The sequence below is a fragment of the Rhagoletis zephyria genome, unplaced genomic scaffold (genome assembly GCF_001687245.7).
Source record: "Rhagoletis zephyria isolate East Lansing unplaced genomic scaffold, Rhagoletis_zephyria_1.1 Rzeph_scaffold_00174, whole genome shotgun sequence".
Lineage (NCBI taxonomy): Eukaryota > Metazoa > Arthropoda > Insecta > Diptera > Tephritidae > Rhagoletis > Rhagoletis zephyria.
In genome coordinates this window covers 257,229-271,493 of record NW_016157258.1, presented here as the reverse complement: position 1 = coordinate 271,493, position 14,265 = coordinate 257,229, and the positions used below count along the sequence as shown (strand labels likewise).

At 34.5% G+C, this 14,265-nt stretch overlaps 1 protein-coding gene across 4 annotated transcripts in view; it reads left to right on the top strand.

Moving 5' to 3' along the window:
• Positions 1–14,265, top strand: part of loco (regulator of G protein signaling family member locomotion defects) — a 67,253-nt gene that overhangs the window by 24,954 nt on the left and 28,034 nt on the right. The window contains exon 2 of one of the 4 annotated variants that reach the window (XM_017608006.1): positions 6,583–8,231. The exons of 2 other annotated variants lie outside the window; for them this stretch is intronic. In XM_017608006.1, coding sequence (XP_017463495.1) covers positions 6,600–8,231 — 1,632 coding nt within the window. In that variant the 5' untranslated portion in view covers positions 6,583–6,599. Of the gene's footprint in view, positions 1–6,579; positions 8,232–14,265 lie in introns of all 4 variants that reach the window. One more of the 4 variants, XM_017607999.1, reaches the window with a different exon arrangement.

Sequence of the window (14,265 nt, the reverse complement as noted above, 5' to 3'; positions counted from 1 at the left end):
ATCTCCTTTATGTAGGAAACTAAACCCAATAAATTGTGTTACCGGTTTACATACCGATCACATAGCAGTGAAAATCACTTAGATTGGTGCCATATAAAGTATATCTTCCATACCTCTGATTGTTTAGATGCGATTTTTTATATAAGTATGTAACTCCTCTATCGATGATGTTCATGAAAGGTATGAAGTCTTCGGCATAGCCGAAGACAGCGCTGCTCTTACTTGTTTCTTTTTTTTTTAGCAATTAATAGCCACTTTCATAACCACGAATATAATTTTTATATTTCATTCATGTGACAACAAGTCCATTATTGCATTGGTTGGTTGCTTCTGCTGAGGAAAAAAAAACTTGTTAATTTTTATATTCAATTTTAACACGCTTTTCACCTCCTCTGGTTGTTCATATGTATGTATGTACTTCTATCTATGCGTGTGCACTAGGGTGGTCCAAAAAAGTTTAAAATGTCAGCCCTATGATTTTTCTAAATGAAAAAAGAATACCCGTATTTTTTGTAAAAAAAAAGAAAATATTTGCATAGAAATGCCTCAAAGCTCATGAAGTTTTTCTTGGTTTAAATAGATAGGGGGGGAAACACTTTTTCGTAGAATTAGTATGGAATCATTGAAAATCAATATTTTTCGTTTGGAAAACTATGTTTCTCTTCAACAGACTTTCAAAAATAATTCCCAGTTGTTTATTTTACAATTTTTCAATACTAACGATTTTTTTATATATGGGTCCCCCATTGGATTACGGAAGCTCTGTTTTTTTTTCAGTTAGTGCATTTTTTGGGGGACCTATAAAAGATAGCTAATAATAAATATGTAATGGTTAAACAAACAGCTGGGTATTGTTATTGAAGGTTTTCTTAAGAGAAGCAGATCGAAAAATATTGATTTTCCAGAATTGTATACCATTTCTACGAAAACGTGTTTTCGCCATATAAAATAGCACATGCAAAACTTCATGGATTTTGAGGCCGTGCTAAATATATATATATATTTTTTGTACAAAAATTACGAGTATTATATTTTTCCATTTAGAAAAATTCTGGAGAGCGAGAGCTCATCATTTTAAATGTATGCCCCACCGCATGTATTTTTGGACCTACCTAATGTGCAACCGTACATACATATGTATTTCTATCTATGCGTGTGCACCGTTGTTCACTTAATAATTCATGACGTAAATTGCATTTGCTTTTAGCATATCAAACCTGTTTCTTGACACATTAACAAAAACCCCATTAGCTTACCACTTACTTACTAGCTCGATCTCGACCGGCACGACTTGATTTGCCCTGTCAATTCATCGATTCGTCATTGGTTAGTGTGTGTTACCTCGTAGCACCTTTAACATACTCGTACATATATGTGCATTGTCAATATTTCACTGGCACCATGGCATGATGTCGTCTGACACCTTTTGCCACCTACACAATACTCGATGTCCAGAGACAAAGCATTCGAATGTCAAGAAAACACCATTTTCTACTTTCATATGCAGCGGCAGACAAATGTATGTACATAAGGGTGGTCCAAAAATTCATGGGGGGTAAGTATATTCGGAATTTTTATTCACTCATCCCCTAGGATTGTTCTACACCGTAAAAAATACACCCCTATTTTTTTATTTGAAATCGAAAAATGTTTAGAGGTTGCTTAATGCACTCGAAGTGTTATATGGGGGAAAAAACAACTTTTCGTAGAAATGGTATAGAATTATTGAAAATCAATGTTTTTCGGTCGGAAAACTCTGTTTCTCTTTAGGAGATTCCCAATAATAATGCCCACTTTTTTATCTAACCATTTTTTCGTAGGAAGTATATTTTATATGTCCGCCGAAAATCCCATAAAAGAATTGTTAATATCAAAAAAATTGTTCAATAAGCAATTAGGTATTATTGTTGGAAGTCCCCTGAAGAGAACCAAAGTTTTCCGATCGAAAAAAATATTGATTTTCAATAATTCTATACCATTTCTACGAAAAGCTTTGAGCACAAAGTGGGTGAAAGCATTGAAATGCCGATTTTTATTTGTTTTTTTGGGCCACCCTAGTGTACATTAGCATGTATGTAGAAATTAGTATTCATACATATCTGTGTTCGTATGGAAAAGTAGCTTATGTCGAAAGGCTGGCTTTAGTATAAATCGGCATTCGCAGCATACGATTGCGAATGACTCACTGGCGCTGAGCTGTTGTAGAACTTTTGGCAAATAAACGTGCAAGAAGTAGTTCCGATACTAGCAAGTCAATATTCTTATTAAGTCTCATCAAAAAATTCCTTGCCGTTTAAAGAGTAAAGGGAATGCCGCATTATACTAAAGCCAGCCTTTCGACATAAGCTACTTTTCCATATGAACACAGATATGTACATATAAACATATTAAACTCAATTTCACAGTCACGATAATCGAGTAAGCGAATAAGTAATTGAAAATATATTTTCATTAAATCATATGAGCTGTTCAATCGCAATCAATGAAAGAATGCGCAATATGTGTTTAATTGTTTGCGTTATTCATTTGTTATTTGTTGTTGATTTATGCAGATAAGCTTTGCTTTGATATGAATGAACTTGACGTTATGCTATGCCATTTAGAGTAATCACTTGTATTGACGTTTTGTATTAAGTATATTCTATTTTTAAAAATAGACTAAGTTTGTTTTTGAGTGAGCATGTGGCTTTTTGCTTCTAGTTCAAAATAAAAAAAAATACTTAATATCAGTGTGACGATTGCCACCTTTTGGCTTTGGCCGGATGTTAGTTTCCCGTGATGCATGCTTAATTTTGTAAAAGGCCCCTAGTTGACAAATGGTTTTCTTGATAGCCCTTGGCTTTGCTAACATATTACGAGCGAAGTCATAACCTAAGCAAGCTTGCGTAGACTTTTTAGATCCTGCCATAANAATTTTTTTTTTTTTGCAAAAACGGTAAATTGCAAATATCTCAAAAACGGTACCATAGAATTAAAAATAACCTTGATTTTCGGAATCAGGGGGTGATTTAACATAAGAATTTCATAACGGCGTTTCTGGTAAAGAGAAAAAGTTGAAATTTGTGGTCCAGTGTTATACTAAAATTGAATTTTTTTAAGTTTGAAATTTTGATGAAGTCTAAAGAAAGAAATCTGATGAGAGGAGCTACGGATCTCTGAAATAGTAGCTATAACTTTTCCATTTTTTCTTAAAAAAAAAATCATGGAATAAAGCACAATAACATGAATAATAATGCAAATTTTTTTAATCATAAATTTTGTAAACTTTATATAAAGTGCGAAACTTTTATTTTTATTGTTTATATTATAGAACGTACTATATTTTCATAAATAATTAATGAAACAATTTTTCATGAAAATAATTGTGAATTACAACAAGGCGTATACTTACATTTGACACCGACTGTATGTATGTATGTATGTTTGTTAGGGGCAAATCTTTCAATCAAGTTTTGACCAACTTTCCGATAACCTAGAGACTTGCAACTTCACAGTTGGCTCAGAACCCGATGACAATGCAATACGAAAGATGAGTTAAGCCGTTAGGTGGTGCAGGAGTCGAGATATGTCATATTTAGAACGTATGTTAATTATATGTAAAGGAAAAAACTTTGCCGATAGGTGGCGCACGAGTCGATATATTTGGTAAACCAGTATTTATCGTCCGATTTCGTTCACATTTAGAAAGCTTGATTTAAAATTATTTGTTTTTTTTCAATTAACTTATTTATACATATGGAAGGAAATGGGTAACACTCTCAGCCAAAAAAAAATTCTCAAAAATCAACTCCTGCTAAATCGTGTAAAAACGAATTTTTGTTTGGTAATTGTTTAGAGGTTCTATTAATAACATTCACACTGTTTTTCAACATGACCGATGGTCGGTGTAGTGATAGACAGCTTTCATATCATACATTTCTTCTCAGCTCGAGCCTCTTCTGGATGTTATCTGTACGTCGCAATCACTGCTAACTTTTTTTTTTAATTATGATCGACCCTCTCGATTATTAATAAAAAAAAAGAAAATTGTTGTCTGCGTATTTCGCCATGATTTTAAAAAGGGGGCACATATGTATATAATTTGTAGTGTGCTTTTATTAATTATTCAAAATTTTATAATAATATCGCTGAATAGACCATTCCAAAGATATGCATATATGTATGTATGTATGTGCTTGCACAGTTCTTCTCAAAAAATGTTCTTCAAAATAAGTTGCATTATTCGCCACTTTTCGGAAGTGTAAATAAAAGCAGGTGTTCGCTTCCGTTCCAACTGATACACACTGATGCATGACTCAAACAACCAATTCTTGTAAGATGTTCAAATAAATAATTTCGCATGCAAAAAACAATGTAGAGCAGCAAATAAAAGTGAACAAGCGGAAACCAAACATTTGGGCTTGACTGGAAGTGTACTTAAAGAAAGTACTGTACTCTATACTTGTTACACATTAGTGTACATACATATGTATAATTTGCTGCAGGTGGCCGGCAGAGGGTTTCAGCTATAAGACAGTGCGACAAAAACAAAAAAAAAACAAATTCAAAAGACACGAAACAGTCAATATACTTGCGAACCTATAAGCCAAATATAGTGAAACTAAATTCTTTTTTTTTTACTTTGAAATTTCAATTATATGATGAATTAAAAAAATTATTTAAAAAACCAAATGAAAGAGCAAAATCTGTAAAATTAAAAAATATAGTGTTTTGGTTCACAAGGACGAACAGGTGGAAATACCGTTTTAAAAAATTTTATTTTTTAAGACAATAAAGTTAGATGCCGAATTTTTAGGATGTACTTAATGGGGTGTTTATTAGTCCTCAACGTATAATTTTTTTTTTTTAAATATACATATATTGTGAATTTTCATACATATATAATTCTACAGAATTTTCTCTTTTATTTGTTACCCATACTGTTATTCTACATTGCACTGAAATGTTTAAATAATTTTTTGAATTAATTATAAATTTGAAATTTCAAAATCCTTAAAAAAATCCTGACGTCCCTAGTTTCACGTTTTTTTATTGTTTTTTTTTGTGTAAAATTCACTGTCGCACGATTCCTTAAATAAAATTCCTTAAATAATTTTTTTAAATTAATCATACCTTTAAAATTTCATAGTCCTTAAAAACAAATATCCTGACGCCAGAGAGAAAAAAAAACTAAAAACGCGTTCTAGTAATTTTGGTCCGCAGTTTCGCTGAAATATTTGTTTTTTTTTTTAGATAAAATTGACAGTCGCACGGTGTAATTATAAAAAAGTATACATATATCTATGGTTCTGGTAAAAAAGTACGGTTATATTCTTCAAAAAATTCAGTAAAAACGTTAACTTTTAAAAGATGAATCGCGTTTATTGAAAGTCAATATGGCGGACAAAGTTTTTGAAAAATGTTTGGATATACATACATGCAATTTGTTACTCGGGGGTCGTTAATTACGAAGTTAATCATACATTTTTTCAAATTCCAAATGGCAGATCCAATACGGCGATTTCATTACATTTTTACGCCATGTTCGATCCGCCATATTTAATTTTGCAAATTCATGGTCACATTCATAACCAGCGACCCCAAAAATCACCGAGTAACAATTTTCAAGTGAATCCAATCATTTTTATAAACTTTTTTCGGCATATTGGACTTCAAAAAATGCCACTCATCATTTAAAAGTAAACATTTTTACCGAATTTTCAAGAATATAGCCGATTTTTTTACCCAAACCAATTTTGGGAAGAGAGGGCTTCAGTTGAAGAAGAATGCCTCATATTTTTATTATTGAGCCTGCTTTTCATCGAAAAAATAGTTTGAATGAGTGTTGTGGTGTTAAATTTAACGAGTTTACTGTAAAACGTGCCTTGAAGCACGTGTGCCACAAATGACGCGGACTTTAGGGAAAGAAAAAAGCTAGAATACTGGGATCGCCAGTGAGTAATGTGCTTGAAAGCCGCCTTTGTATTCCTGTCACGTACATACATAGTAGAAATTTTGGTATGTGTATGTTTTAGCCTGAACGGCAAGCTTGACTCGCATAGAGGAGCATAATTTCAACCTTTTCCCACTAACATGCTTTGAGGCGAAATGCTTATACTCATAGATGAATGTAAATCTCCGCGATTTCTACATAATTCAATTGTTGCCTAAAACGTGGCCTTTCAATTATGGCTAACACGATCACTCATCGAAATTCGCCTTAGCGCTAGTATTGAAATTTATTTTGTATTTACATTTGTTGTGGCGTCATTACCTTGCTCCAGCAATGTTAAACGAACAATCCAATCGATCGACCGGCTGATCGCTGGAAAATTGGTTTGCATGGCAAGCGCGCGGGTATAGGGTAGGTGAGAAGCCGGGTTGGCAGCAGAATTTACATACATAAATTGCCGTGCAACGGCGAAATTTTCAGTTCAACGCTGGCAAGCAGTGCGTGAGCAACAACGCAAAACTTTGCAGAGCAAAAAACTGATAATTATCAAAATTCTAAATCGTTTTTGCGAACTTTTTGCAAAATCAAAATTATCTACCAAAAAAAAGTTCTGAATTTAAAAAAATTAAGTATTTTAATTCTTGTAGCAGCCAAAAACACTTGAACTATGCACGAGTCGAATTTGCATGAAACTATAAAAACCGCTGGTGAAATCAAAGCATTGTGCAAAACTTCAGAAACAATTGAAGAGCAAGAAGATTCTAAAAAATTACAAACTTATTATAAAAACTCTAAAATAAAAGAAATAAAACAATTACATACAAAAACCAAAGAGCAAAGTCAAGAAACAAATCAACAGAACCAAATATATAGAGAACAAACAGCAGAAACCAATTCTAAAAATTGTGAAACAGTTCCCGAAACGCAACAGAACCAATATACCAGCTCTAATAAACAAAGTTACTTCCAAAAGAATTTAAATATCCACCAAGAAAAACCAAAAACCAAACAAACAAACCAAAAAATCAACCAACAAAATCAAACTCCCTCGGACCGTTTCCAGAAACACCTCCAATCACAACAACCAAAATCAAGCAGCATCAGCAAAATGGTCGAGCGTTTCGTCGAGTCACTCAGTCACATCAACGACTCTGGCGCCTTCGATGCCAGCTTCGAGATCAAGCGCATCCCCGACACACCCCAGCAGGTGTTGCGCCATCGTTGTGTAACCGAGCTGGATCGTGAATGCCTTGCGCGCTTTGTGCGCGACTTTGAAGCGCGTCACAGCGCGCAGCAGCCGGAGCAACAGCTGCAAACAGAACGCTACTGTCGACGCAACAGCAGCAGCGCGCGCAGCCTAACGCCCAAAGGTTCGCCCTACCTATGTCGCAAGGCAAAGGAGTTCTATCAGAATGTCTTCAACAATGGCACTCCAAGCGCGCAGAGCAGTCGCAGTTGTTCACCGCGCGCGCCACAAATATCCTGCCGCGCCAGCACGCCCGACAATCAGTCCACACACTCTGATCTTGGCTACGCTGAAGGTCAACCGCATTTAGGTGAACAGCATACAGATTGTAGCCGCTTTCAACGTTCGCAGTCCGAACGCTCCAGCTACCGTTCGGCTGTCAAAGTGTTGCAATTCTTCTCGGGCAAAAAGAAGTGCAAGTCAAAGCAAGCGGTAGGTGTTGCAAGTGGAGCCGTCGCCGCCGCCGCCGACACACGCAGCGTGACAGCTTCGCCGCAGCCGTTGCGCGCAACTACGCTCGGTTGTCAACCGTTACCACATTCTGACTCTGATGTGGAAGACAACATTGAGGACGCCGCATACTATTTAGATGGCGCGCATGATGAACATGATGGTGTCGTTGATTTCGTGGTGGAGGAAGCGGAAGATGAGCACGACGACGGCATCTCTTCGGCCAGTTCGAATATCACACAAACCAGCGGCAGTCGCAACTATTCGCCTGATTCCTCATTTGAGTTGCATTCGCCGCTATTGCCAATATTCAAGGTGACACCGCCACAGCACAACAAAGGCAGCCGCAGCAATCCCGCTTATGAGTTTGCGCGCTTTCTACGCGGCTCCTTCCACGCCAAGCGCGCATCGGTGACGAAATTGCGGCGTTCCATCAGCGACCCAGACACATTTCAACACGTGGATTTTACGCAACCCCCACCGCCGCCGAGTGAGCGCAAGAAGAGCATTGGCGGAAAGCACGTAAAAAGCGTGAAGTCCAAGCAAGCGGCGGTGAGAGATGCTGCCGGAGCGTTGAACCCGTCGTCAGCAAATGTCATATGCGTGAGTCACATCTAACCCCTACATACTTTACTTCTGCACACAACCTCACCCACTTCTCACAGCCCCACCTTAAATGATAACTTTCTTCCAAGCACTGGCTCTATATGCATGCCAAGTAAAATATTTTTAGTCTACAAAATTTAAGGTTTTCTCAAAATTATTCGTTTGTTACCAGCTAAAATAAGTAACAACACCAAAAAGTGGCACTTTCCGCATATATATTAAGTTATTGCCACTTAACACTTTCCTCAGCAAAAAGGTATTATTTTTTTTGTAATTTTTTTTTTTTGTTATTTGGAAATTATAATGCTCATTCATGAATTTCAATGAGGTGAGGAGCTACCTCCCAAATATTATTATATAAAATTAATTTAAGTCTAATATTTTTGGCATGCGGCACATCAATCCACCTGCAGATATTTGGCTGTAGCTGCGCATTGCGTGCCATTGGGGTTTTTTTTTCATTCATACAAATTCACCGGAAAAAGTATTATTTTAATTTTAACAACAACAAGATAGACACTATAAATTTAATCATAAATGTACGTTTTTGTGTGTGTGTTAATTTTAGGAAATTGTTAGAAATTTAAGTGATTGGCTGAAATAGATAAAGCAAGTTGGAAATATCCAATTTAGCATTAAATCATACTCGTATATCTAAATAAACAACGTGTGAAATTGTTAAAATAAAATGCAACAGCTGTTCTTCATTCGGGCAATTATTATTTGAAATTCGTTGGAAATTTCTTCTTGATATTTTTAGATAAGCACCTGCAATGGATTTGCATGAACTGCCTAGAAGTATGCCAAGTTTCACATAGTTGGTTGAAGGAGCGAGAATAACAACTGCAATGAGCACTAGGTTACCCCACGTCTCCGCCTTCTACAGATTCTGTTAAAAATGCTGTGGTAAGACAGAAATCTCAGGAGGAGACCGCAAATTTCCACTGTTAAACCATATCTGTCTTGCCGAATTTCTTTCGTAGGTTGACAACTCAGTTTTAATTTTACCGCGCCATCTACATTGGGTACAGACCGATCTGATTGGCTTGATGCCATTTTGAAAGTGATATGTTAGGACAGCAAGTTGCCCACATGAGAAAACGGAACAGAGTCAAAACAGAAATTTGACAGATGTTAAGACACATTTATCGGCTGCTGGCCGACTGTAAATTGTAATTTTTGTTTACATTTTCCTCTAAAACTTAAAATTTTGTTTACCCCTTTTGACATTTTATAGATCAAATTACAGCTTATCTGCGCATTACTATTTTTTCGTACCTTTTCTGCTCTGATATCCCGTCTTATTTTATTATCTATTTTTTCTTTGTAAATTTTTGTCACGATATGAAAAAGGACACTCGAACTAATGAACTGTCACTATTTCTGATAGAAAGTGTCATAAAAGTTGTAGCTACGCGTTTCTACAACATTCGCAATGGCCAAGTGGCGTGCCATTCAAGAGATCCGAGGTTCGAGTCCTTAGACAGCGGATTTTTTTTTTAATTTTGTATTCATATTTTTTTCACTTACTATTAGTTTTTAAATTTAATTGTTCTAAAAAAAAAAATTTTTTTTCCATTTAATTTTTAGAAGTTTATTTATTTTTTTTTTTTTATAAACGTTTTTTAATGTCATTTAATTTTTAGAAAGTAATATTTTTTCTTCTTTTTTAAATGCATTTTTTATTATTTATTTTTATTTTTAGGAATTCAACTTATCTTTTTATTTTGTTTATTATTTTCTTATTTTAAATAAAATTTTTATATTTTCTTGTTTTAAAAAGAAAAATATTTTTTTAATTGCGTTGAATTTTTAGAAACATGTTTACTTTTTTCTTTATTAAATTTTGTCTTTTTTAATTCAATTTGTTTAAATTTAACATAATATCATTTAATTTTTAGAAACTTATTTTAATAATTTATTTTAATTTAATTTTCTTTTATTTTAATTTAATTTTTGTTTATATTTTGTTTTTATTGTTTTAAAAAGAAAAATATCTATACATTTAATTTTCATTCAATTTTTAGGAACTCATTGCAAAAAGACAAACAGAAAATAGCTTTCAAGATAGTTGCCGGAATTGAAAAATTTTTTACGAAAGGCTTTTGTGGTTCTAAAAATTTTGATGAGTTTAAAAACAGTTGCTAGGATTCCCCTGTAAGGTGGTTACCTAGACAAGGCCACGCTGAACTCTGAGCGAAATTTCGCAGGCGGCAAAAGTTGGCCCCGGAGTGTTCCTCCGGGCCGGTTAGATAGAGCGATCTCAGGTGTCTAAACTGCAGTCTAGCAAAACCTGGGTAGTCTAAGAACAAGTGTCGAGTTGATTCCATTTCGTAGTCCTCCATGCTGCGGCAACAATGAAGATCCGTTGTGACGTTTAGTCTTTCTGCGTGAATCTCAAAGGGACAGTGTAGTGTCAATACACCCTTTAGAATTGAAAACTATGAATTTGACGGTCTAAGATAATCGCTAGACTGCCTCAGTTAACCCTCGACCAGAAAGACCTTGCCGTAGCACATGCTCTTGCTATCACCCAGCGCTCGCTTTACGCTCGAGTTTACGCAAGGATCATCTTTCCAAGAGAAGTCTATTAGTTCATGCTTGGAGAGACTAGCTGGAAGGTACCACTTTTGGCCAACTCATTAGCCATGCAGTTTTCTGTGATATCACTATGGACTATCACCCATTCAAGTCAGAAAAGGTAATACTCTGACGCGACCGAAAGAGAAGTCATCATTTACATGTTCAGCCGCTATTGCTCGAAACTGGATCTGGAACTCATTCAGACGGTTTTTAATTGTTACCAGAAACACTCGTATGCCCCATTTAGCAATGATATTATGGCCGAGTTAGCTTCGAAAATTATCTTTAATACCAAAGCTATCTTCTGTCGTCCACATTTTTGTTTTGCGTCAAGAAGAGATGGGTTCAATACTGGACAAACACCTTCCAATTTCTGATGTACTTTGCAGCACTGAAGTGAGACGTCTTGGGTCGTTTTAGATGACAGCAAATATAGGCTGCTGCGCAAAAGAAAATAAAATCTTTTTTTTTCAATTAAGGACAGCTTGATATATAAAAATACTCATGCAAAGAAATCGATTGGTTTTTTGTTAGAAGTACTGGCTAAGTTCCCAACCCTTTCTCTTCATTGTGCGACTATTTGAACCTACCCTCGTATGTTGACCACGCATCTAAGTGGGAAACAAAGCCTTACTTTTATTTTATGGCTCTTATTAAATATTCTAGACAGCAATTCCTTCATTCAAAACCGGTCTGCGCGACTATGGATATCGTACAAATTGCATCCATTAACAATATTTTTATTTTTCTTTATCGCCACACTTTTCATTTCTGCAAAAATTTCACTGTTCGCAAACCATATAAGCTTTCTGCGCAATTTCGATTTACATGTTCATCATTTTCTAATTCAAATAGCGTGTATACCTATTTGGTCTTCAAATATGGCACGTAAAACTAAATTTGCTGTCGCCACTTTTGTATACTTGTCTTTGGCGAATTTCCGAATTGGAAGCGCTTGTACAATTATATAACCAATAGACAGGCCGGAAGTTATTCACAAATTGTATAAAATAAAATTAGTTGTAAACAGGGGCGAACGCAGGTAGGCGTTTTGGGGTTCAACGTGTAGTTTAAATGTCCGTGAATTACCAGAACAAAAAGTGCTATGCTCCGAATGCATTCTGTAAAAATAACGAACTATTTTAAACCGAAAAATGCTGCCCCTCCGACAGCCGAATTTGCAGAAACTAAGGTGATAGCCAAAAATTCATCTGACCAGTATCAAGTAGCAATAGAACCGCAACCTCCGCAAATTCAGAAAATCTTCCTTAAAATCAATATAAGAAATATGCACTTCTTTATGTTTTACTGAGACGAAAACGAACAGCAAAGACAAAACAAAATAATCGGAAGATGCCAGACCTTTCACAATTTTTTTTTTTTTTTATTAATTTGAAAGAAATCTGAATGTTTCTTGGTGATAGATTTCGGGACCCACGGGATCCGCGGTCAATTCTGAAAAACGTCAGGATGGGCGGGTTCGGGACTTAAAATTTTAATTTCGGGAGGGGCGGGATGATGTGTCAAAACGGGAATTATGGACTCCTGAAAAAGCCGTAAGTACCGGATGCTATAAATTCTGACTTTCTCTGTAAATAATTTGAAATACATAAGCTTGCATGTATGAATTGAATTGAAAGATCGACGCTATTTTTACGACGATTTGTATAGAGATATGTACAGTGGCGAAAATATAAATAGGGCCGCGACATTTTAACAAGTGCTATGTTTCTTTTGTTTATTTGATGTTTATTATTTTTTATGAAAGTATAGCTCGTTATCTATCATGTAGGTCCGAATTTCAAACTTGGTAAAAAATTAGAAAAAATCGACAAATTCAGCAAAATTTCGAGCTTTGAATTTAGATTTCGTAGACATTTTGAGTATGTAATTTTTAATTTTTTTTAAACTAAAGCTTATAAAATTATCAAGAGACCAGTTGAGCTCGATTTTTGAATTTCTTTATGTTTATATTAAATTTTTTTGTGCAAAATGCAGAAAAAGAAAATTTTGAAAAAATCGATTCTCCTGTTCCAGTTAATGAATATTCCCCCAAAACGAAAACTTAAAAAAAAATAAAAAATTTAAATGTTATAAAAAAATCATCAAAATTAATTTTTCTTTTTAAGTTTTTAGAAAAATTTTGGGAGTGTAGTTTTTTTATAGATCGTTAAATTTTAATATCATAAATGCAAGTTGCAAGTGCTTAGAGTTCGCGTTGATATTGAATATTTTTTTTCACTAACTTTTCGAGCACATCTGCATGCTAGATATCTTGTGTAGTTTATATTCTCAGTTTATATATTATTGAAAATCAATGCAAACTCTTAGCCACTCGAAACGTGCACTTCATTATACTAAAATTGAAAAAAAAAAAATATTTTGGTGAAAATTTTTTTATAACATGTCACGTTTTTCGTTTTAGAAAAACCCTACAATTGTTTTCAACTAATTTGTGTTATGTAACATTTATTAACTGGAACAGAAGAATCGATTTTCTCCAAATTGCTACTTTCCCTGCACTATGAACTACAAAATCGGGCCCAACTAATCTCTTGCAAATTTTATAAGCTTTCATTAACAAAAAACGAATGAACGTGGTTGACAAATGGAATGAGTAAATGCCAGTTTTTAACCACTGTGCATCAATTATGCCAATTTTTTATTTGTCTATTTATAAAAAAAAAAAAAATAATTGAACATATTTTGTATGGATGACAAAAAGAAACCAAAAATCAACGGTATTTTGCGGCTATTTCAAACTTGCGCTTTATTGCATTAAAATTTAAGAGGCTATAAAACGGCATACCAAAATTTTTTCTTAAAATTCTGATTAAAAAGTTTGAAAGTTATATGCAATTTTGTGGAAATTTATCGAATTTTCATGATTTTTGTAAAACGAGCTGGACTTTCATAAAAAAAAATATTAAACAAAAGAAAATAATCAAAACTTGTTAAAATTTCGAGTCCCTATATATATTTTTGCCACCGTATGCATTTATTTGCTGATAACATCTTGTCAAATCAATTAGTGCAAATTATAAATGCTATTTTCGCTATTGTTTTGTTGTATAACTACATACTGACTTTGTCGCATTGGGCGTTGAAAATTGTACAATTTTACACGCTTAGCGCGCTGACATTTCCATTTTAAGTATTTACTGCGCTGGCGTAGCTCAATTTCTATTATTGAGCCCTCTTTGTGTATCTATTCGACTTTGTTAGCTTTTTATTTTGTATTTTTTTTTGTTAAATGATATTGGCTTGCGTGTCGCTTTATTTATTTGTCAGCCAACGATTTTGAGTAGTCAGCGTGGCAGAACCCGTATACAATTTTCTTTACAATTCTATTTTCAATACTTTTCCGCATGCGATTGTCAACTTTCTTATAATGTTGTTGGCTTTATTTTCGCTGTATTGTTAATGAAGCTATTTGCTCCGTGTTTTT